Here is a 25638-nt window from a genome sequence, read left to right as displayed (position 1 = left end):
TTACAATGGCTATGAGTTATATTGATAAATGTATAATGAAGGGTAAAAGTTTACTTTGTGCCGGTTTTCTGCTAGAGGCTTCAAGTCTTTGTGATTTGCTGTTGCAGGAAATGAGGAATTGAATTAATGTAATTAAATAGGCCTCTAAGTAGACAGCAGAGGTGAAGGGACCTGAGAGAGTTTGCAAGGAACATTGTGGCAGAAAAAGCATCCAGTGATACCTGTCTGTTTCAGAAAACTGCCCTGGTTCCAGGTATTCCCAAGGACGTCATGTGCTAGAAAGGCAGAGCATGGCAGGTGATCTTTTCTTTCAGGGCAGATTTTGCTTCCCACTGGACTTTTACAATTTTGTAGGTCAATGTAGCAGTTAAAAAATGAAGTAATTCGGAAAAATGCACTGCTGATAAGGCTCATCTATGCATTTTCTTAGGAGTTTTGATATGTCTTGATCCATTCCTAGTGAGTAATTTCTTACCAAAGCTAAGGCGCCTTGATTAACTTGTGTCTTTGGTCTTATATTCTGATCAGTGTAGGTCTTGGAGTATTGAATGGTTCCTTGCTTTTACTGCCAGGTATATATGTAAAGCTGAGGTTGAGAATCAAGGCTTTAGAAACTCTTTGGTTAAGAGATTAACTGGTCAGGTCCATGTTAGGAGTAGAAATTAAATTCAACAGAAGGATTGAAACAGATGTCTAACTATAGTCAACTGTATAACAGCAAGAAAACTTTATTAATGCTGTATTAGAGAATGGTTTTGTCCTGGACTATGTATGTTCCTTACTGAAGTCCATGTCTCTTCTTTAAATTAAATATTTCTTTCATGTCAAACTTTTGATATTTTTTTAGACAAATATGCAATGAAATCTGATAATATGAGAGAGCATCAAGCATCTTATTTGTTTATTTGACTCAGTAACAAATATCACTTTCCACTCATGTGTTAAATGACATAGTGAACGATATTTAGATAGAAAACTTGAGCACTAAGGAAGGGGAAAGTGTAATTTTGCAACAACAAAAGTTAATGGAGGTTGCTATGAAATAAGTTAAAGCGCTTAATGCAACATGTAAAAATTGATAATTTTAATTATTTTTTGAAAGTTATTTAGAGCTGTTAGCAAGTGGAACCTCTGTCGTAACACAGATGTGTTTTATGTACTTACTTGTGGAAAGACTTCCTTATTTTGATATGTGGAAGAATAATTTGGGGTAGTTGACAGAAAATCTTTTTTCTACACCAATGCTCATTAATGTAGATTCATTGTTCTGAAAGGAAGTATGCTTTTTTTCCCCTCAGTTATATTATAGTTGTTGTTATTTTCTCTTTTTTTCTGTTTTCTATTTCCAGAAATAATTCAAACTTGAACTCATTTGAAAGGAGAGAATTAATTAGATTTGCATTGACAAGCACTTATGTTTGTTTTTTTCCTGGAAGTGGCAGCTGATGATGATATTTGTCCTTGCTGTTTTCCATAGTGAATTAGAGACCAGTTCGACTGAACTGGAAATGCAGTATGGGAACAATTGGAAACTTTGCCTTCAGGGAGTGCACAAGTGTTCCACACATAAGCTCATGTGCATGACCAGAGAATAGCAGATCTCACCTGTACTTTGAGGGATCTGTTTGTTATTCAGTAGCTGGCAAAGGTCATTTCAGTTTTATGTAGTAATCAAAAGTAGAAACTGTGTTAAATATCATGAAGAAATGTTTAAAAATGCACAGTTTTCCACTGTATAAATCAAGTTCCCAGATCTCGAGTGTTTTGTGCAATTTTGGTCTCATATCTGCAAGATACAGTACAAGCTAGGAAAGCTTTCACAAGTAGACTGACTCAGCTTGAGAGATGGATTGATCTATGTTAGGTGCTGCTCCTTAATGAAGTGCTTTGGTCACTGATATCAACAATATTGAAGTAGCAGGTTAGGAGACCTGAATCTCCTGCAAAATATTTTTATATTAATGGTTGTAGTTTTGAAAACTGTTGATGTGATTTCCTTTTCCAAAAGCACTGGGAGCCTCTTTTCTGAAGTGAAACCTGGGTATTGTACTTCTGCAGAGGTTTTAGTTTTGTTGCATATTGAGATCCAGTTCCTGCTTCAAAACTGTAATTCTGTGGTGTTTGTTTATTTAGATATCCTTAAATCCATAGAAGAGTTCTGCATGGGCTTTGCTCTGTTTAGGTCTGTTTCTCACATTGCTGTGAGTCATTCTCAAGACTCAGTAAATAAGCTTCTTAAATTATGTGACTTCTGTCAATAGTTTGACATGGCTTAATTTCTATACAGTTTGTTCTGAAAAGCATATTTATTCAGAAGGTAATTAAGTACTGTCAACTACATTAAATTTGTTCCTGGTTTATCTTCTACTTTCTACTCAAACATTTGTTAGCAGCCTCAGAAGGTCACATCTAAAGGAGTTCTGTATCTGTGCTGAGTTCAGCATGGTGGGAAGACTGTTCTGTCTGCAGCAGATGTTCCTGCACGTCTCTCTACACACTGAAAAATTACCCTTTAATATAAAACCAGGTGTTGATAGGTTAGCACTTCTGGGTTTTGCAGTGTGTGGTACTTACTAGCTTGTGGTTCTGGGTGGGACGCTTGGGAAGTTCCTGGGTCAGTTTTGGGTATGGCCATGTCTGCTCTGTTTTAGTCTCATCCTCACTGGTAGTTTGTAGGCTCCTTGTTATTGTGCCTCCAGAAATGTGATCGTGGCTACAACTTAGGTGCAAAAAACGTTTTCCTCTTTCCAAACTCCCCTACAATAATGTAATCTAGTTCCAGAAGGAAAAAAAAAATTACATGAAAATAAGAGCTTAATAAAGAGAGTGACCCAGAGGATTAAGAGGTGATGATTCTTTTACTACTTCCTGTGTGTGTTTTGAGTCTCTCTCAAAACCATCTTAAACGCTTTAAGCATGTGAAATTATTTTTTTTTAAAGAATAGCATCACAAGTGGAACAAACCCTAAAATCGATCAAAGAATGGCATCAGGTCCAAATAAGGAAAATTTAAAAGCATAATGCAACACACCTAAAGGGATCCTCAGAAACAGCTGATGGCATCAAAACAGTAACAATATTTTTCAGGTGTTCCAGGAGTAGTAAACCTATCTGTTTGCTTCTGGTTAGGTAAAACCTTTGTTGTTGGTATTTCATGTGGAGGAGTTAAAGAAATACTGGATGTATCAGTACCATTAGTGTCCTGAGAAGGGAGTCTGGCTGTATTGGAGCAGGTGAGGAATGATATGGGCACAGAGAAAAGGCAAGAGGTTTGGAATGACAAAGCCTACCTGTGGCCTAGAGTCTTGTCATTAATTTAGCAGCAGGTGTAAAAATTGCCATGAAGTGTGGAATCCCCCCCCCCCATCAGCTGCATGGAGTTTCTCCATTCTTCCTTTTATTTTGATTCAGCTTGGTTGTATTGCCCTTTTGTAAAAATAAATCTGGGAAGTGGTTATTTGAAAGCAAAAATACCCTTTCCAGGGACCTTTTTTTAAAAAAAATTATATTATTTCAGGTTTGGTATTTATCAAATAGCCTTTCTTACTTGCATTATAGCTGCTCATTTTCTGTTATTCTTTGTTTATGTCACTTGTATTTGATGGAGTTTTGTTTGTTTTTTATAGTGACTACAGTTCCTGTCTCACCTCTTTGATGGAAGAGGACTATGACCCAGAAGTGAATTCTTCACTATAGAACAAGAAGCTCTTGTGGAAAAAATTGTGTCCCTTTAAAAGCAGCACCCGGTCTACAAAAAAACTAGAGTAGAGTAGGGTAGAGGAGGTTATTTTTGGACCTGGCGTTTTTTTGTTGGTGTGACCTATGTTTCAGCATGTAAATGGTGAAAAACAGGGAGATAAACATTTGTGCCTGCTTTTGAGCTTTGTATCAAGTAGTGCTTAGCTCTCTGGAGCATTAACTGAGTTACGTGAAGACCAGAGTATATCCTAACATTCATTTTTTTAAATACTATACCTTTTTTTAGCAGATGTATGTGATAAAAATGAAGTTTATATTTTAAGAGCACTTGGGCTGATTCTTCTTGTTTAGATCTCAGCATTTGGAGCAAACATTTTTATGTAACATTGTCCTTTTTCCAGAGTGTACAGGTTGATCTGCTGCAGATCATGAATTATCCAGCAGACTTGAGTGTATCTGTTCAGTATTAACCATGGTGTTGCTCTGAATGTTGTCATGCAGGGTTGACAAACCTTTTTGTAATGTAAAGGCTGACTTCAGTACTACCACGACCAGAGGAAATTTAATGAGGTGAACGTGGTCGTGGCTTTTTTTAAATATAAATTACCTTCTTAGGTATTTTTTTTTGTAGTGAGAGTGCAAAGAGAGGTTAAAATGAGCAGCTGAGGGGGTGAAGGGCACAGTTGGCACGAAGTGCGGCCTCTCGTGCTCAGCTTTGAGACGCACTATTGCCTCAAGGCTGGCCTTACAGCATACTGGAGAAGAAAGGAACCCAAAAGTCAGTGAAGCACAGAAACTGAGGACATTGAACTATAGAGGCCAAACTCAGGTAAGTGATCATATATACTTTTTTCATTGCTTATATCGTGTTGACAAACTACAGTTGAAAAACAAAGCAAAGCAGTAAACTGAAAAAGCTTTCACAAAAAAGCAGAATTCAGTTATACAGAGCAATACTGGAATATTCATTGTTTTGAGTAGTGGAAATTGCTGTGTCTTGTTGGGAGGAATAATTGCACTTCCCATTCCTTAGTGAGAAGCCTCAATTGGTCTTGAGTTAAACTTCGATTAAGATCCTTTAGCCAGCTTGTGCTCTGTTCCTAACCATTTGGTTTTTTAGCTATGAAAGGAGTTTTGACATAGGATATTCCCTGGTGCATGGAAGTTGGAGGATCTGGACAGGATTTTAAGTTGGGGGTGCAGGAGTTATTATATGATAGTTTTGCAGGTCATTGTCATGATCACTGGTGTGGCCTCTGGAATAAAACATGCAGTGATCACCCCTTTGCAGACTGAGACAATGAGGAGTGCAGTGAAGAAAACCACCCAAAATGCTGTAATGTCTTGATTTTACATGTCTGTGCATTGTATGGCTTTTGTATGCTGCTTATTCTCTTCCCACCTCCACACCCATTCTGTCATGAACTTTATGGGTGTGTTAATTGTAAACAGGAAGTAACTGCTAATGTTTAAGTTCTTACCTGTTTTGGTTATAGCAACAAAGTCAGCAGGAAATAAAAAATGCTTAAGTGTAGTAAGAAAAAGTACAGCACTTTTCCCATTCATTTGGAAAGGCCAAGGTGTGGGAGATAAATTGTATTACTATATTTCAGTTTGGAAAAAATGTCAGGGAATGTTCTTTTCATTTACAGATCCTGGCCATGAGGTTTGATGCCTCATTTTGTTGAAGGGAGACACTGGACCTAAATGGCGCAGCATGACTTTGTTCCTGCCTGGCTTAACTTCTCAACACCACAGTCAACCAAGGTATCATTAACACAGATTTCCTCCTTTTACATCTAGGACAATAATAAAGAGCAAAAAGTTGCCCCAGTGTTTTGTTGAACTTAAAATTTTTAATTTTAACTATTTTTGTGTTTTTAAAGAAGGCTTTTGGAAATTTAGTTGAAAATCATTTTTGTTCTTGTTTCAACAAATGTATCACTTTTATTTCAGAGGTGAAGCAATCTTTGTGTTTTGACATGGAAGTAGTTCAGTGTCTGTGTTGAGACTTCAGTGACATTCCAAGTAGAAAATCTTTAAAGAAATGGCCCTAAATCTGTGGGGGTCAAGACTTGAGCTGCCACTTAGTTGCAATTCAGGATATAATTTGCATTTGATTTATGAAAGTAATCTGACCTTTGCTGAGTAGGAGATTGATAATAAGCCCTTGAGCTCTTAACTCCAAACTCAGAAATACTCATTAGTTTCTTGCAACCCTAAAATGAGGGCAGTTTGCCTGTCAGTGTCTATTTAAAACTGGTTCCAGATGAAGTTTAGGTTGACCCAGGAAGTCTGTTTTGGTTGTTTAGCAATTTGTGTTACTTGTGCATGGCAGTGGAGAAAAACACTTTAATAGGCAACCAGATTACAATGGTTAACATTGATGAACAAGAAAGAATGCAGATTTCATCTTCATGCTTAAGTATAAGGATATAAAAGTAATTTCAGGATATTTGATCAATTTAAAACAAGCCTTTTTTTATATATAAATTGGGGAAAGTGAGGAATAAAAGATTCTTTGAAATCTTAATGCTAGAAACATTGTTATCTACAGCATCATAGTTGTTTCAGTCCAAAAGTGCTTTAACTTGAGTACCTCAGAATTCTACTCAGACTGATTGGACCCTCCATTTCTGTCTTCAGGAGTACCTGTGTATGATTGAATTTCTTTAATGAAAGTATGTAATTACAGAGACTGCCTGTAGGATTCGTGTTTTAGGTTCTGTCTGAGTAGGATCTGAGGATTTGTGTGCCATTCTGATCAGGTTCATGTGACTGTTGACACTGTCAGCTAAGCAAAGCAAATATGGATGGTGTATTTAAAACTAGCACAGGAACATGGGATTTGGGGTTGTTGGGTGTGGGTTTTTTTCTGGGTTTTTGTTTTTTTTTCTGATATCAAAATGTAACTGTTGAACTGACAGGCTCCTGGAATGCCCTAATGAATGCTTCATTACATCACTTTTTACTTTCTGCAGTCCCCTGCAACTACCTTTGAGAAACATGGAGAGCATCTTCCACGGGGCGAGGGCCGCTTTGGGGTGAGCCGTAGGAGACACAACTCCTCTGATGGATTTTTCAATAATGGGCCCCTCCGAACTGCGGGAGGTGAGTAGGAAGGCTCATAATGCAGCCTGAGACCAGACATTTTGGAATATTCTACAGAATGAAGAATTCTGCAGAATATAAACAACGTTTTCCCAAACAGTACCTTTTCAAAGCCTCCTGTAAGAAACCTGTGTTATCTACTTCCATGCCATGTGCTCAGGCCTAAGGGGTTTGCGTGGTAGCTGTATGTGTATTGTGTAGCTTGGTTTGTTTTCTGATACAATCACACAGCAGCTTAATAAGTTCAGCCTAGTTACTTAGTGAACACTGACTTAACAAGAAAAACAACCTGATATTTTCAGTATCCTGCACACTGTGTTGACTTTTTTATTTGCATACTTATCTCCTTTTGTTTAGACTGCTGGCATCAGCCATCCCTTCTCCGCCATGATTCTGTGGATTCTGGTGTTTCTAAAGGAGGTCATGTTGGGCTTTCTGGCAGTCAGCCTGGCTGGCATGGTTCCTCACGGGGCCATGATGGTGTGAACCAGCGTGGTGGAGGAGGAACTGGAGTTCATCGCCACTGGAATGGCAACTTCCATTCTCGAAAAAGTTCCGCCTTTCAAGAAAAACTGCCTGTTGAATCCAGGGAGGAGAAGAAAGAAGATAAAGAGCAGTTGCAATTTGAAGAAGAAGACTTTGTAAGTGTGTAGCTTCTCACTAGAAGTGGCAGCTGTGAGAAAGCAGCTTTTTGGATCTCATTTTTAGTAGTACTGATAGGTGGCGAAGATCTAGAGTTTCATTCCATTCCGTGTTTGAGATCACAACAGATTTTACAAAATCATTCCAGTACTGACAGGATGCTAACTGGTACCCAGAGTCCTTAGGACTTGATGACTTGTTGGTTTTGGCATAGTACTATGTTTTGCAAAATGGTTATTGTGAAATGAAGACAGAATTCTAACACACAAACCAGATCTTCAGAGAAACCCATAAGGTGACACTTCGGTCTGCCGCAAGAAGAGTAGTTGTACTGACTTTGTGGCTTTGTTTACAAACCCTTTTTTAGCTCCTAAGTACAGCTATTCAGCTTATCTTTAGTCTGCCTGTTTCTAGAACAGAATGCCTGTTGGCATTCTAGTACAGGCTTGTTCATACTTGCTCAGACCTTTACAGCCAACTGTCTTGAATCTTCTAGAATAGTATTTATAATCAGAGATGCTTTCCTGTCTTTGAGTGGATCAGGGTTTCTTGAGACACTTCTTCCATCAGTATCTCCAGTTCATCAAGTTTATTCTTATCCAGCATTCTGAATCACATGGTACTGTCAGTACAATAGTATCTTATGTCTTGGCTCTATTTTCACTGGAATATCTTCAAGTTTTCAAGCTTTACCAAATAGTTCTTGTAGTTACAGCTTTTGTCCTTACCATGCTCATTCCTTAATGGTATTGCTTGGCTATATGTGCACCTTTTCTGCTTTCTTTCCAGTCCTAATTTTTTTTCTGGCCCCTGATGAGGCTTTTATTATTATCAGACCATGTATTTTGCTTTTTGTATGTTGTTCATTGCTTCCTCTAGGCTCCTCTTGACCAGTGTAATGAGGTCAGTGTTGTCTGTAAGGTTCTAGTAACTCAGTCCCTTCACCTGATGAAATTCCTATGACTTCATCTTCAGTTCTAAAGCCATTGCTGCCTCCAGTAATGAGAGTTCCTGGTGATAGTGTGCACTCTTGTGTGTATCAATTTTGAGCTTTTTGCTGTCTTATTTAGCTTTTTTCTTTGGTAGACTTAACAGCTGAAGTTGATAGGGCAGTTAGATGGCACCACTTCTATTTAGGAAGTTAGGAGCTGGAGTGAAATACATGAATGCCACACAGCTGCTTCTAGGATCTCTACTTAACTTGCCACAGAAGCCAGTTAAGCTTCCTTAAGGGTTATTTTCAGTGAAGTCCCTGGGGAGTGGTTGCTGCTTGTGTTAAACTGCTCTGGTTAGGAGTGGTACCCTGCCTCATAGGGTGGTCAACATCTGGAGGGCAGTGATCAAGCTGTGTGCAGATTTCTGCTAATTTAATTTCTCAGTACTGAATTCAATATTTCTATAAGCTTGCTGAAATAGGGAAGATTGTTGTAACAGTTGTGGCTGTGCAGTGTTGTAATCAATCTCAGTCTAGATCTTTCTTACATTTATTGCTTCACTCCCTTCTTCAGTTCCTTGATGAGTGCTTTACGCAAATTATACGTCTGTTTCTTCTGTTTTTTCTGTTTCTACATGTCTAACTACTTTCCCCCTTTCTTGTTTTTTTTAAGATTATAATACTACAGTGTCTAGCAGCAAGCTTTACTAAAGAAACTCCTGTATTGTCTTTGCCATAGTGGTGAAAGTAATGTATACTGTGGTGAAGTATACAGCTGCTAGGCCTGTGTGACTGATGATGGCAACACTTTCCTGAAAGCTCTGCAAAACAGTCTGTTAGCCTGAGTTCTGTGGTGTGAGCACCTCTGCTATAAAATTGACCTGTAACTAAAAAATGAAGCTCTGAAACAGGAATTTCTGGGATCTGAGGCAGGAATTTATGCTATGGTTATGGTGTGACGTTTTTTCCTAACTCATATAGAACAGGAATGCCTGCTATTTCAGAAGCTCATTATTAGAGACTTATGCTATTGTCATAGTAACTAACATATGAAGAATTCATTAAAAAGGAGAAAAAGATGGCTTTGAACTGAAGTTATTTGGGATGGGGGGAGAAGAATAGCTGATCAGAAACCCCACTGAACACTTAGGTTTTCTGTACTCTGCTTTGAGCTTGGACACATCCTTAGTTGTTCCACTAAACTGAATTCTGATGGCTAATCAAAGGCAGGTCTGCATGCAGTATTTTTCTGTATGGTGGACTCTGAAGCTTCACATAAATTTACATGTTGCTTTTTTTGTCAGTAGATGTTTATGTATTCTTTATTACTTTACATTAGAATCCTAGTATTGCTTTTTTTTATTATAATATAAAAATATTTGGGAAATGAGACTTGAGTCTTCATATACATGAGGTAGGTTCTGGTTTATATTTTGAGCTGCTGATTAAATACCTAAATCTTTTGTATGAGTTGGTTAGTAGGATCTACTCAGTTGTATAGTAAAGGGCCTCTCCTGTACAGTCTGATAGTTCTGTTGGAAATACAGCAAAAGCCAAGGAGAAGCTTGGTTTTTAGATGACTTGTGAGAAAGCGTACTCTTGTAATTCAGGTACTGTTCAGACAAATCAGTCTGTGTTCTGAGTTCCCAGAAGCATAAAGTTATGTTAATATTGAAATGTATTTATTGTATGGAATATAACAATACATTTGTTTGCATTGTCTATTTACAGCCATCTTTGAATCCGGAAGCTGGAAGACACAACAACCAGAACAAACCTTTAGGAACACCTTCTGGAGTATGGGGTAGGCAAAGGTTTTTACATTGCTGTACAGAATGCTGAGCCAGAAAGTTGTAACAGATGTTTAAAATTTAGGCTTTTTCCACTATAAAAAGATTTTAAAGACCTTAAGTGAACCAGACAGTTTGCAGCTTTCTCTCGTTTGTTGTTTTCCTCCCCCAGTCTTCACTGATCTCTTGGCATTCTTGTCTACTGGAAACGGTGCTTGTCTTGCTATAAAGAACCTGCTGGTGGCAGTAATGTCACCGTTCTGCATTTGCTTCCTTATTGCATTTACAATTTCATGAAGTCATCGCTTGAAGAGCAGAGCAGGTTTGAGTAAACCTAGACATTAGTTCCTGACTCAGCATGCTTATATTAGAAGTACAGCAAAACTGTCATAATTCTGTGGTTTGGATTTATTTGTTTTTTTTTTTTTAATTCAGAACAGGCTTGCTTGTGATTGCAATGTGATATTCATATCTAAATCTCTAAAAAAATTTGAGGGAAACAAGGTACCAGTCCTAGCAAGTGCAGGTTAATCTCTAGTTAAAATGCACCTAGATTATTTGGGTTAGGTATCATAAACAGTATAAATAAAGAATTCTAAACCATGCCTTGCTATAATAGGAGATTGTATATAATAGGAGATTGTTGAATGTTTGTCAGGTAGATTTTGTTCAAACACAAAAAATCAGGACAACTACCATTTATAGGTCTTAACTTTTTATACTATTACTGTTAAATTATTCTGCTTCTGCAAATGTGATTTGGCCTTAAATATCAGTTGTGCTGGTTTGTAAAAGCACTCTGCCTAATACCTCAAAAGTTATGCAAATTATTTTTGCTGTGTTGTTGACAAAGCTGATCCATGATTGCTTAAAAAAACACTAATATCTGTTCTGATTCCTGTAGTATGGTGAACAGGAGGATGTTAGCTGATGTCACTGTAGGTTTTTCCCTTCAGAGATTGGACTTTGACATCTTTACCCAGTATCTATGCTCAAAACTGAAACAAAAGAACAGATGATAGCAGTCTGAGAATCAGATGTGTAGTATGTAAGTTTGAGAGGGAACAAATTATAGGAATATACTGAATATTCTGTTATGAAACAGAACATTTGTGTTTCAAAATCTTTCTCCTTTTATATTTACAGAAAACCCCCCTAGTGCCAAGCAACCTACCAAGATGCTGGTCATCAAAAAGGTTTCAAAAGAGGATCCTGCTGCCGCCTTCTCAGCTGCATTTACATCGCCTGTTTCTCACCTGGCAAATGGCAACAAAGCCACCACCATTGTCCCAAGTGTCTACAAAAATCTGGTTCCTAAGCCTGCAGCTCCACCTTCCAAGGTACAAAGTTTCCAACTAAGTGAACTTGGGACAAGTAGGAGGAGATGGAATCCAGTAGTTTCTGGTGTAGTGGCCTTTACATAGAGGTCTTCTACTGGATTTTTTTTTTTCCCTGTTAAAATGCCACTTGGTCTGCCAGTACAGAAGACTGAGTTACACTGATGTCTGTTTGGGTGTGTTCTCATGGGTTAGACAAGTCCTTATCTTAATTAGACAAAACAAGCAATGCTAGGGAAGCCGAATGTGTGCTGTGTTGTGCATGTGATTACCTTGAGAAATCTTTATTGGGTTACAATACTTTGTGTTTAAAACACAATTGAGGCCAAGATCAGATTAGATTGTAACATCCTGCAGCTAAACTCTTAATTTAGTTGAGCGTTAAAGAAGGGGTAGAAAAGTAATGAGTTGTGGTATAGTTCTTTTACTGAAAGGAGTGGAAGTGTTGAAAAAAACAAGCAGGTTTTTTTCATTGCTTAGTCCTAAGCTTTATTCTTACCCATTTTTCCAGAGATTCTACACGTATAGATGGCACAGAAACCTTGTTAATATGATAGCGAAAGTGTTAAAGAAGCTACAGAAAATTATTAGTTTGGTTGTTTTTTAAAAAGGTGTCCAAATATTTTAAGTTTAAAATGTATTAGTTATTAATAATGGCTGTGCCATTCAGAAAGAAGAAATCTTCTATATAATTAGAAGACAGCAATTTTAGAGCTCCTTTCGCTTTTGTATATTTTTCTTAATTCCTACCAAATTCTGTCAACTACAGGAAAATCCTAATGGTTCAAATCGTTATCAGATTATCTGCTGGTGTCATCAACAGAGCTTTTGATAATGAATGGTGACCATTAGCAAGCTAAAAGGTGGGAGATCAACTTATCTTTAGGCAGAAAAACTGTGCCTGATGTCTTTTTTTAAAGGTGCAGGCATAAAGCAGCGATGGTAGGTAGGATGCATTATTCTGAAGACTGAAGTTGTACAGAAATTGCAGTGTCTAAAACAGTAGAGGGCTAAAAACATTCCATTAGACAAGGTCAGCAGTATTGGAAAGCTGTCACAGGCAAAATGAATGAAAAATGTTCTTTTTAAGTTGTACCAAGTGGTACTGAAAGGAAAAGAAGTGGTGGCAGTGAAACAAATCTGTTCTTTCTTGGCTAATTGTTCACAGTCGAGCAATCCATAATCTGCAAACGATTCCTTTTGATAGGATTGGATTTTGATTGGATTCTGCCTGAATCCAGCGGCCTCCTTGAGAAAGTGGTAGGGTTTTGGTTTTGGTAGTGGTCTTTGGTTTTGTCTAAGATGCCCCTTTGTGGAAGCTGGGAGAACAGCAGTCAGCATCCGAGAGCTGGATATCTGCAACCACTCAGTCTGTGGAGACTTTTTGTCATAATAATTTGCACTCTCTTTTTAGTACCAGGCGATGTTGCACTTATTGAGATATTTTCTGGGTTCTAAGAGCATGTTTGAAATGAGTGCTGTGAATGCTGAACGAACTCTTGAGTGATATGGACTGCTTTTGTTTCTAAGTTGAAGTGTAAGAGTAGTGCTGATGGCCTCCCCTACTGCTTTATTTGTTTTAAAATTAATAAAATAGCCCAATGCAGAGTTAGAACATACTGAAATATAACAGCTTCTGCTGGCATTGCTCACAGAAGGCAAAGATATGTTGCATCTCAGATTTAACTCTCTTTTCCATGAGTTATGTGCTAGGGACTTAAAAGTAGGCTTCAGAATTCTAAGGGGTAAAAGGAACCAGTATGTTTTGATGCTTGAACAAGTGCATTTGTCATGCTACTTGATAGTTTCTTGTTAGGATCCTTTTTGTATGGACTTTCATTTCACAGTGTTTGTCCTTGGTTGATAAGAAAGACTCAAGAATAACATTCCAAGTAACAATAACTTATCTTGAAGTCTTTGCTTTTCAGCCAAATCAGTAGTGTGTTTGAAGGGGTACTGCAGAGAGTATCTAGAGCAAAACAGCAAGTACTCATCAACTTTAATGAACTGACTGCTCCTTTTCTTTTTTCTTGTTCTTGTTTTTCTTATGTTGTTGCTAAATCAGTACAAGTGATTTAACAGCAGTGCAATCAGAGCTGCTTCCTTGCACAGGGGAAGTTACTGTCAACTGATGCAAACCCTTTCTCTGTGGCACACTGTTCCCATATGAAATGTGAATTTAATTAGCATTTTTTTCTTTCTATCTGTAACATGAATTCCATTACTTGGTGGTGAGTCTAGCTAATGAAGAGCAGTGATAGATTTTTTTTCTTTGAGCTCTAGTGGTGTTTTACTGGAGGGTGGTGTCCATGAAGCAGAACTATGTGGTTTGGAGAAAACAGAAGATGGGGAAAAGTAGTGTGGGTATCAAGGGAAATTTGTTGAGACTGTTCTTGGAGAGGGGAAAAAATCTGTATAACAGCCAACATACTGTTTATTTTTGTGTTATTATTTGCAAGGAACCCTTTGTGCCTTATTTTTACTGTCCTGTATTTTGTACTCTCCAATATAGCCAAGTCCATGGAAAGCCAACAGAAATGAACATAAACCAGGCTCACTTTCCTCCAGCCGTGACTCTGCCTTCACCAGTCCAGTGTCTGTAACCAAACCAGCGGTACTGGCGAGTAGCTCAGCCCTCACCTCTCCCAAAGAGGTAAGGGGTTGAGTTTGAGATAGGGTGGGAGCTTTTATCATTGTCATCTACTATAGCTTAAACATGATAAAGTCCTCTCTGTACATTGCATGCCTAGCTTTGCAACCTTGAAGAATGACTCACTTGTATGTTATTAGCACATTCTGCCATATCCCAGATACACAGAGTAATAAAAATGTAGTTTACTTGGTGTTTGTCGAAATGCATTAGCATTTCCCTCCAATATTCAAAAAATATACTGATGTTTTAAATACTGTTGCATAACTAGACACACATAGACTTGGTGGTGTAGAGAAAGGGTTACCTGTCTCATTTCTTTAAGAGAACAGCAGCAAAAGCAGTGTGATCTCTGAGTGGGCTGAGGGCCTTTAATTAGATGTGTAGATGTGTCTTCAGCTGCAGTGTCTTGTTTTAATTTTGGTGATGGAAGGAGGTGAGGTGGAAACTGATTAACCTCCACTTTTGTTTTGAAATATGGAAATAATCTTGCATATGAATCCGTTAACACTTTCAGCTGTGACAAGACATATTTTGACCAGTATTTAAAAACACTTCATAGTTAATGTACAAAATGCTGTTAAATTCCACAAAGCTTAGCAGGACACTGAATAAGCAGTTATTAAAAATAATAATAGTTAACAGTCATCCAACTGACACTTTGACAAACAGATCTTACTCTGTGTGCCTTTCCTTACCTTCTTTTTGTCTGTCCTTTGTGCTGGCAGCTTTCCTGTTTAGTGCACAGCACAGTATTGACACCTCACAGCATAAGTAATGTAAACATAAACAAGCTTTCACCTCCAAGTAGCTCCTGAGGCATTCACTTCATATCATGCTGTAATAATGAAAGTGGTCTGCATTGTTTTATTCCTCCTCCCCATGCCAGAAGGTCTTGAGTGAAACTTTAGTCAGCAAAGATGTCAGGTATTGACCTGGCAGCAGGAGTAGGCATCTGGATTTTCTCCAGAACAAGCAGTACTTCCTTTAATATTTCTTGTATTAACAGAGTTAATCAACTAAAAAGGTTTAAAAATGGATAAAAATGGACACTAGTAATGTGGTTTTTTTAGAATCTATTGGAGATATGCAGTATGAAAACACAGAACCATGGCCAGCAAATACTGGCACAATCTTAGCTCCATGGGTCTACCACAGGCTTTTTATTTCTGAAATGGGAATAATGCTACTCTTGCAGAAGTGTTAGAAGTAGCACCTTTGTTCATAAGAGACCACAGTGTGTTGACAGCTAGCACTGGCACTATGGCCCCATGAGGAAGTCTAAGCCAAATTAACAGATAGTCTGAATTCTTGAATTATACAGAATGATTTCTGTTAAGAGTAGCCACCCCTGTTAAGCAAACTGATACCTGAAGAAATCTGATACTATGCACAGTGCCTCTCTTTAAAAAAAACTAAATCTGAGAGATGGTTCAGCCAAAAGGTTAAACCTGCATTTAGAAAGATGCCAAAAAATGATTACTTCTGTGCCTCTATGTAACAATCTCTTAATGTTGTAAAGGCTTCTGCAGAAAGTTATGAATAAAATCCAAATTGAGTAAAAATTCACTTCTCCTTCAGGACTCTTGTTTCTAAACCTTAGCTTTAACTGTTTTTGCCTTATTTCTACAAATCAAGTTTTAGTACCTCAGCAGTTCTCTGCAGTGCCATTGAAATGGCTGCTTTGAGTAAAGAGCTCAGGTGCTTTAGTAGAGTTTTCCAAATAACTAAGACATCTAATTTTCAGTCTTCTTTGTTTATTATTATGTTCTGTCACTGCAGTCACACTAATAACCATGTTGAGAGCTTTAATTTCAGTACTATGCAATCTTTTATCCTAATATTCACAGCCATTTGGTATGTCTTAAAATTGCTCTTTAGTTCCTTACTGTGTTGAATTAGGCAAAATCTGTAAAGGCCACCTGAGAAATGTTTACCATAAGACATAACTTTCATCATGTAATTCCCTGGAAGCAATTATTGCACACCAGTCTTTTATGTGCAACAGGCATTAGAAATATATGCAGCAGTTGCTGCCTTGTTTTTGTTCTATTTTAGTTCTCTAGATCTTTGCTCAGATCACTGAGTGTGATAAAAATATTTTGCAAAGGAGATTAATTTTTCATTTTCAGCCTTCCCACCCTTGTTTTTAAAAAAAGGGGGGGGGAGAACACTACAGGCTTTAGGAAATTTTACTATTTTAATATTGGGGGGAAAGGCAATAAAATGAAGGAAAATAATAGTTTTGCATGTAGGATTCTAATGTCATGTATCCATATTCATGACTAAATTCCTCATTGTCTTAGAGTAGCCAGATGTGAATTCCAAATATGAGCAGAATGTTACAATATTTGGAACTTTCAAATAACAGTTTTTAGATTTCTTTTGTGTGTCCAGTCAAAATGATGGAAGAGGTTAAATTGAAAGTTCATCTTGGTTAGCAGTGTTCTTATTGCAGTGTCATGGCTGGGGTACTGCTAATGTACAGACTGCTGTGCCTTATGCTTGTTTCACAGATTTGAGATAATTGAGAAAGCTTAACCACTGTGGAAGAGCTTGGGGGAGGTTACCTGGAGTTCATGAATTGAGCTGAGCTGATTTCCCACAGGCTCCAGGGATGCCTGTGTCTGTGTCTGGGTCCACACTGACCCATCTGGGCTGTGAGCATATGTAGCAAGGAATCAGCAATATGCTCTTCAGGGGAGGAATACCAAGGCTGTGTCTACCTGGATTTCACAGCCAGTTGTGGTTTGTTAAGGATGACTCCCTGGAAAGAGATTACCACCCTGTAGCTTAATTTCAGGGTAGAGTCTGTCAGAATGGCTTAAGACACAAATTGGAACAAAGTTAAATTTTTTAATTTTTTGTAAGGCAAGAATCCTGCATGAAGTTCTCTGCCTTCATATTTTACTGTAGGCTCCAGCATTGCTTGAGAGTTACACTGCTGAGTAACAAAATACATGTATTCATGGCCATGTGAGTTGACTCCAAGGGGAAGAAAAAATTAAGACTCAATAATGATAGGTGGGAGAACAATGTGCTGGTAAGGGAAGGACTTAATGTGCAACACTAGTCAGTAGTATTTTCATAGGAATTTTAGATTATGGGTATTTTGAGGGGTTAAGAGCTAGCCAAAAAACAGATGGATGTTTGAAAGATGTAAGCACAGCCCCCGAAGAGATAGGGCCCCATCTTTACAGAAATCCTTTTTGAAAGTCTCTGTGTTCTCCCTTCCTTGTCTAGAGTCCTTCCAGCACCACCCCTCCCATTGAGATCTGCTCTTCACGCTTGACGAAGCTGATGCGCCGTACCACTGATAAAAAGAGTGAATTCCTGAAGGCACTGAAGGATGATAGGAATGGGGAGATAACAGAGAACAGAGAATGTGACAAGCTGGAGGATGTAAGATCTCTGTTCTTACTGTATATACCATCGTTATGTATTTAAGGAGCTGGGTGCTGAAAATAAACTTAAAAAAGCAGTGTATGGAATTCGGGCTCTGGAGGAGGAAAGAAATGACCTTTGCTGGTCTGGCACAGGTGCCAGCAGCACTGTGATGAAGGAAGGTCTGTAACACAATGAAATGGATAAGTAATAGATGAGGTTGAAGGGAAGGTCACAGGTGATGAAGGTAATCCAGAGTTTTGCAAGGATTCTCTAAGGAGAGTGGAACAGTACCATATTTTAACACCTTAGTTTGCTTTCAAACTTCCTTGGCAAATAGATTCACATAAAGGTTGAATGTAGTGCTTGTGAAAGGTGCAAGTTCAAAGTCTCAGAAGCTTGCACCAGATGTCTAAATGTGGCAAATGGCTTAATGTGAATGTAAAGGCCATCCCTAGGTGTATTTAATTCTCACAGTGTTCTTACTTGCACTCTGAAACCACTGACAATGATGCAAGCACACTTTGATGCTTTTATTTTTCTTTAGATGGAGCGCAACAGCACACCAGAACCAAAGGAAAACTGGGAAGAGAACTGCCATCAGAATGGGCTTTCTCTCCCTTTGCCAGAGGAGGGGGAAAACCTTTCTCACTCATTGGAAGCAGAACACAGGTAAGCAAATGGCAAAATAAGGTGTCCAAAGGAGCACAAGTCATTGGACTGTGTGAGAAAAAAACTTTCAAAGACAGCTCTCTGGGAAGCAGCTTTGTGTGCACCGAGCTAGGGGTGTGTGAACATCATAACTAGTTCTGGACTGGGTGGAGTTGTGCTGAAAATAAAACAAGACACTGGTGACAGCAGAGCCAAGACTTTGCCATGGTCTATAATTAAATTCCTGTGCTTCTGTAGTGCCACATCCCTGTGTCTTAATGCTGCCTAGATACTTACCTGCCCACACTGGGAGTGAGCACAAACCTGGTGTGATTCTGGTTAATTCACAAGCAGGTGTCCTAAATGGAATGGTCTGAAGGCTGACAATACACCCTGACACATACACACCACTTTCTGTCTGCGCTTAAAAATACTCCTGTGCTGCTTTAAATACTGTAAAAGTGGGGGAGAGTTAAGTATCTTGCTTTAGTGAGTAAGCACTGTGAGCATCTGGTGTAAGTGGATAGTAAGTTTTAGGAGAATCCTGAGCTGTATTGCTGGTTAATATTAGTCTCATGTCCTCCTGCAGTGTCCTTGGGTAGAATTTCAAATATCTGCCTTGCTTTCCTTCTGACAGATTATTTACCCATTGCACAGGACTGCTGATGATTAAATATTTGTAAAAGACATGGAGTATGAAAAATGTTGGGTAAACACAAGGCATTGTTGAAGTGATTTGTAATGTAGAAGATTCCCTGGTGAATTGGGAGTGATTTAGTACCAAACCTTTTGCTTCGTGGACAGAATGTTCCCTCCTTTGCCACTGTTCCCTTGCTTCAGTTTCCATCCCTCTTTTATTTTCTCCACAAACCAGGTTACTGAAAGAAATGGGATGGCAGGAATATCCTGAAAATGATGAGAACTACCTTCCCCTCACGGAGGATGAGCTCAAAGAGTTCCAGATTAAATCAGAGCAGGTATGTTTACAGCTCCTGCCACTTGCAACTGCTCTTTTCCCTCTCCCTTCTCATGCACAAGTCTGCTGTGGTCTGAGTCTTAAGGGCATTAGATAAGACAAAGAACTGAAGTCAGATTGTAGTGCAGTTGATGACTGTTTTATCTGTGCAGAGCACGTGTATACAGTTAAATATATCGTTTGTGTCCACAGATGGTTAGCAACACTTACTCTCTGCACTGTTGCTTGTTTTAAAACTTGCTTTCATTCCTACAGCGAAGAAGAAATGGATTTGGGAAGAATGGATTTCTTCAGGGCCGCAGCTCCAGCCTGTTGTTCCACTGGAGAAGCACTTTTAAGACAAAGATTGAGGACTCAGACACAGAAACTAGTAGCAGCGAAACATCAGATGACGATGCCTGAAAGTGGGCACGAGAAAATTAAAATAAATAAAACCAACCCAATAAACTCAGTTCATAGTTCAACACGTGTTTGGGGTTGTATAAACTAAACAGAGTTTATTCTGTCTCCAGTCTGTTCAGTTTTTTTCTTTTGTTGTTGATACTTCATGCACAAGGGAAATAATTGTATCCCAAAGAAGAGAGAAATTGGCTTCTTTAGCTTTTTCTTTTGTTTTTGCCCTAATGCTTAATAGAAGTTTGTGCAGCTAGCAAATTTTGACAAAAATCCCTTGTGGGGCAGTGCACAAGTTCAGTCTTGTAAGCAGGATACAAGTGGCTGACTGATCTTTGCAACAACAAGCTTCTAACAGTGCCGCCTGCATTACATAATGTCGTGCGGTAACAGTGTGCTAAAACAATCATTGTCAATGACAAAATGGCTATTGAAGTTCTAATTATGTTAAATTAATGCTAATAACATGAATTTTTTATTTTATTTTATTTTTTTTGGCGGCTCGGGGAGCTTCATCACTTAACCAGGCGTTTGTGGTTTTCTTTTTTTGGGTACAGCTGTAAAATATTTGGATATAGGAATTGTTTGTGTTCTTCTTCTTGCAGCCTTGATATTCAGGGTGGATTGTAAAATATAAATTTTTTGTGAGATTTCAAAGATTAAGATTATTTTGATAACATTATTTACAGATTTAAAAAAGTGACTATCACATTGAGTCTGTATGAGGGGGAAAAACTACTGCATCAAAAATAACTAACTTGGAATAAATATTTTGCATCAGTTTGCCAATTCTAATTGTCTTTCTTATGTAAGAAAAGCTTTCCTCTAAAGGGACCTTCAACTTTGGGGGTTTAATAGCACTGGGTTTCTTCTCCCACTCTATTTTTCCACTTGGCAAACATTGCTGTAATGCTCAGACTGTAGGAGCTGAACTCTTCCTTTAAGAAGGGAGAGGGAGAACAATGGTGAGATGATAGCCCCTGTTTGGTTTTTTTGAAAGAGAAATTAAAATAATTTGAATTATCTCCCACTGAAGCAGTTTGCTTTTTTTTTTTTTTTCCGCTTCATACAAAACCATGAAGCTCGACTGGTCGGTGTCACTTGTTCCTAGTGCAATGCTGCTGTTTATGTTCACAACGTGGCAAGGGAATGTCTGAATCCAAAGCTGTTTTCATTGAAATCTTTTTTAAAAATTCATGAAAACATTTCTATTAGATTAAAAAGGATTTTACAAACAACTTGGTTGTGGCCTAAGCTATTTCAGTGTCTGTTTTAAGTTCAGCTTGTACACTAATGTTTTGGATTGGAAAGTATATGCATGGTTGTGCACTGTTTGCAAGTGGGCTGGATGGAATTGCACATGGAATACAAAATCCTGGTCTGACTGACCTGGGGGGATTTCATCCAAGGGCTTGCTTAAGCTTTCTTAATCCACTCCTGGCTAGGCAGAGAAGGCAGATGTCTAATAATATTTTAATGTTTAGCTTTGAATCTTTGCACCTTAACTCAAGGGAACACTGAAACTGCCACTTGAGCTTAGTTCCCACAGGGAACTGAGCCAAGCTCCTGTTGCTCTGTCTACCTGGGGATGCTTGGGCAAGTGCTTGGGCTCCTGTCAGCCATTTCTCAGATCATGGTCTTCCTTTTGAAGGTCCTACCACTTTGGTCCAATCAAGTGAGGCTTTTCTTCGGAAAGGTTTATCAGTTTTTTTTTAAAAACTTAACTTTCCACATCTACTTAAGTGAAAACTTATGCAGAAGTATTTGCATTGTTGTTAAGGAAGGGGGTAAGTATAAAAAAAAAACCTTCACATCCCATCCATGTGCTGATGACCATGTGTAATTGGCAAACTGGATTGCTGAACAGTTCCTGCCTGGAGTGAGAAACTTTGCAGCTGGGGGGACAGCAAAGCATTGTGTGTGTGTGCTGAGCTCCTGGTGTTCTGTGCCGAACTCTTCCTTCAGCTCCTGCATCCTGGCTCCCTGAGGGGGTGTGCATGGTTTGAACATCGATTAAACTCTTAACTGGCTGCCTTGGGGAGAGCCTAATTGAGCAAATCCACATAAATCAAACAAGCAGCTTTTTCCTGAGCAAATCACTGGTAGTCTCTGACTGGTATCGATGGCAGCGATGTGGGAGAGTGACCCACAGCACTTTTACAAAATAACTCAGATTCTCAGCAAGTTAAGATGGAGGCAAGAATAAAAGGAGGGGAGCTGATTTTAGGAGCAAAGGTAGAGCCTTGGACACCTGCGGGAATGAAAAGGGGTAGAAGGAGCTTTTTCACCTTGGGGTGGAGCTTGCATGTCAAAGGCTGCAGTGCATTGTGTGCAAGGAGAAAAAGGGGCACCCCTGGGTGCCCCCAAGCCGTTTGTTACCAGATAAGGGGGAGCAGGGTAGGGACAGAGCAGCCTCTTGCTGCAGGCGGGGCCTCGCCTGTTTTGTTTTCCACGGGCTGCACAGGTGGCCAAGCTACATTTTTTCGCCCTTTTGCAGTGGCCATGGTAAACAATGGCAATCGCCTGGGCTACAGCTGCTGTCCCTGCCCATCGTAGCAACGGTGGCTTCAAACACAGCAGCACCGGCGGCCGTCACTGAGCAGGTCTGTGTGGGCATCCTCACTGCCCCGGGGTGCTCTCCCTTGCAGAAGGGTCCCCCCGGCAGGGTGGCACCCCCAAGTAACCCCTTCCCCCTCCCCAGCTCTGCTTTCAGGGTGCTAAATGGTGGGTGTTGGGGGCTTCACCTGCCCCTGCTGCCACATGGCTTTTGGTTCTGGGACACTGCTGCAGGCACACAAGGAGAAGCTCTGCCCGGGAGCCCCAGCAGCCGGCAGCTCCAGCCTGCCCCGGGGGGACCCAGTGTCTGCAGAGGGGCCCCCGGCCATGGCGGGGAGGCCAGAGGATGCCTCGGTACCGTGGAGCTGGGTCGTGCACAGGGTGCGTGGGGATGGGGCAGCCAGCGGGGATGTGGATGGGGACAGGGACTGGCACTGGGCTGGGCATGCTGCAGGCAAGGAAATGGGGTGTCATGGTGTCACAGCCACTGTGGTTGGATCCAGATCAGGCTGAAGCAGGGCAACCCCTCCCTCCTTCCCCCACTGCACCTCACAGGCAGCCCTCTGTGTTTACTTTGCCAAATCCTGAAAAACATATATTATATTGCATTCCTCCCCACACCTTTTCTTCCCATTTGCTTCCCTGAGGTTGGGGTGTCCCAGCATGAGGTTCACGCTGAGCCCCGCCGTCTCCTTGTGCTTCCCGGGTCCCTGCCATCCACGCGGGGTCAGCGCGGGACATGGCGGGTGCGGGGGGCTCCCCTGGGGGACGTGCTCACCCCCCGTGAGCGGGCCCTGCTCCGAGCGGCTGACCCCGCTTCCAGGAGGCCGACAGTAGAGGTACAGCAAGCCCCACACCTTGGGGTGGGCATGGGCGCCGTGCTGGCCCCTTGCACCCGCAGCACCGTGGCTGGTGGGGTATGGCCTCCCCTACCCTTTGTGCAGCAGGAAGGGCCCAGCCGGCAGCCGGCCCCACCGCGGGGGCACCAGCAGCGGACACAGGAGCAGCTGGAGACCCATGAGCGCCATGTGGCTGAAATCCGGGCCAGGACCCAGCAGCTGGAGCAGCAGAGAGAGGGTAGGTGCTGACAGGGGTTTTGGGGTGATGGGGAGGCACCTGTGGGCTCAGTAACTGCTGAGGAATGGGGCTGCGGGGGTGATGATGAGCCCCACGGCCTCTCACCACCTCACAGGGCTGTGCCAGCGGCTGGCGGTGCTGGGGGCCAGGGCAGCTGCGGACCCCCACCCAGAGCAGGGGGAGCAGGAGCTGAGCAGGGCCCCAGAGGTACTGCAGGACCAGGTCCAGATTGAACAGCTGCCACATGAAGGGTGAGCCCTGGTTTAGGGGGGCTCTGCAAAGCTCCAGGGTGTGCGGCGCTGTCTGCCAGAGGGTGCCTGGCCTCCTCACCCCACTGTTTGCCCATTGCCTCCCCAGGGCAGCCCTCTGCCTCGACACCCTCCTGCCAGCTGCTGGGCCCCTCACAGCCGAGGCCAGGTGAGGGTCTGTGGGCAGCACTGGGGCCAAGCTGAGGGTCCTGCTGAGCCCCAGCAATGGCTGACACCAGGGCTGCGGCAGGGCCCTGCGGCTCTCGTACCTGCGGGCTGGAGGACACGACCCGGACATTCTGGCCCAGCTCATCAACCTCCAAACAGAGGCTGCGGTTCTGGAGAAAGGATCCACAGGTCTGTGCAGGAGGATGGGTAAGGCCCAGCCCAGATCCAAGCACTGGGGTCACCCACTGACAGGGTCGTTGGCTCCACCATTGGCAACTGCGGCAGCCCTGGCCACGCCAGCAGAGCCCCCCGGCACTGGTGCACCGGGCCTGGAAGTGGCACTGCTGGCTGTGGAGCTGGAGAACCGGAGGCTGGAAGACAAACTTCTGGCACTGAAGGTCAGAAGAGAAAGAAGAGCCAATGCTGGTAGGTGACAGTTCCCAAGGACTGGGACAAATCCCACCAAACCCTGCACCCCACAGCCCCCAGCTGCCTCCAGGGCTGCAGTGTCAGAGCTGCCAATAGCTCAGGCAGAGCTGTGCAAGGAAGGGTGAGCTGCACCTGCACAGCCCCCAGTGGGATCTCTGCACTTGAGGGGTGAGCCTTGCACAGTGACAGCACCGGGGAGGAAGGACAATGTCCCTCTGGATACTGGGGGGGAAGAGCCACAGCAGCAGCAGGAACGGTGACCCAAACACAATGACCCAATGAAACAACCCAACACAGTGACCCAAACACCAGCCCAGTGGGTTAGGCTGCTGGGGGGAGTGTAGACCCTTTGGTGATGAGCTCCTGTGCCCCCCTCCAGGCTCACAGGCATCTCAGTGGCACACAGAGGAGCTGGCCCAGCTCCAGGCTGAAGTGGGGATGCTGCGATTCCATGCAGAGCAAACAAAGCCATGGCTGCCCCCCACCACCCTCCCACCCACCATGGCACCCCGACTCCCACCAAGCCTGACTGCACCAGAGACTTTGACAGTAAGAGCCTTGTCCCAGAGTGATTTCCAGATCTCCAGAGGTGGAGACATGGGGTTGGGCTGATGGCCCAGGCAGGATGATGGGTGTGGAGGTACAAGCTTTTTGGAGATGATTTGGGAACTGCTCCCTTGGCTGCAGCTGAGGACAGGGATGCGCCCTGGAGTCAAGGCCACCAGGGCAGGTGTGGTCCCACCTCCTGCCAAAGGACAGGTGTGATTTGCTCTGCACACCCAACACGATGTGACATGAGGTGGCTGGGCAGCCCCTCCCAGTGACTGTGGCAGGACTGCGCTAGGACCACCCTGCTGTTAATGCCACTTTTCTCCTTCCCCAGGAGGCCCCAGGGGCAGCACTGGGGAAAAGCAGCCCTGCAGCTCCCCGCCGCCCCTATGGCCCCACCTTCACAGCCCTGGAGGACCCTCCTCCAGCTCAGGAGCCCCCAGCCCAGGAGCCCCCAGCCCAGCACAAACCTCTCTGAAGGTAAACTGGAAATTAGCCATGTCCCCATGGCACAGCCCCAGCATCCCCTCACCAAGCTGGAGCAGGAAATCGGGGTTTTATTAACTGTGTGATGAAAGGAGAGCAAACTGGGTTATAGCTGCAAAGATAGGGGCTTGGGTCCAGCTGTGCTGGGAGAAGTGGGGAGGATTCAGGGTCTCTTGCAGTATCAGAGAGGCTCTGGGCATTGTGGCAGATCAGGCAGGGAGGACAGGCAGCCCCACGGCTCACCCTCCACCTTATGCTGCTCCTCAATCAGGGACCATGCCAAGTTTCATCCAGGTCACTGGGTTTGGGGACCAGAGGAAGGCAGAGTCACAATCCTATTTTTTTGCCATCCAACCACAAGCTCTTTCCTGGGAAAGCCTCACAAGAAGCTCACAGCGCAGGCCCTGGAACCAATCACTGATATTTCCTCTGCTGCACTGGAGATCATGCTGGGTATTTTAATAAATAGCTTCAGCCTACTGCTCTTTGCTTCTGGCCCTGCTTTTTCATATAGAAACACAAATATTTGTCCCAACAGTCTCCCATCTCCACCTGGAC

General features: G+C 42.0%; 1 protein-coding gene across 1 annotated transcript in view; it reads left to right on the top strand.

The window, feature by feature from the left end:
• The window catches only part of GPBP1L1 (GC-rich promoter binding protein 1 like 1), a 30615-nt gene extending 10259 nt beyond the window's left edge, over positions 1-20356 (top strand). Inside the window, exons 2-12 of the mRNA XM_030454809.1 lie at positions 3627-4528; positions 5352-5466; positions 6681-6810; positions 7168-7451; positions 10118-10190; positions 11323-11516; positions 14026-14166; positions 17407-17565; positions 18095-18219; positions 19073-19175; positions 19430-20356. Of these exons, the coding sequence (XP_030310669.1) occupies positions 5407-5466; positions 6681-6810; positions 7168-7451; positions 10118-10190; positions 11323-11516; positions 14026-14166; positions 17407-17565; positions 18095-18219; positions 19073-19175; positions 19430-19576 (1416 nt within the window). The 5' untranslated portion in view covers positions 3627-4528; positions 5352-5406 and the 3' untranslated portion in view covers positions 19577-20356. The remainder of the gene's footprint in view (positions 1-3626; positions 4529-5351; positions 5467-6680; positions 6811-7167; positions 7452-10117; positions 10191-11322; positions 11517-14025; positions 14167-17406; positions 17566-18094; positions 18220-19072; positions 19176-19429) is intronic.
• The last annotated feature ends 5282 nt before the right edge of the window (positions 20357-25638 follow it).

Source organism: Calypte anna, chromosome 8 (genome assembly GCF_003957555.1).
Source record: "Calypte anna isolate BGI_N300 chromosome 8, bCalAnn1_v1.p, whole genome shotgun sequence".
NCBI classification, from domain to species: domain Eukaryota; kingdom Metazoa; phylum Chordata; class Aves; order Apodiformes; family Trochilidae; genus Calypte; species Calypte anna.
The sequence above is the reverse complement of the archived record's forward strand: the minus strand, read 5'-3'. Positions and strand labels throughout refer to the sequence as shown.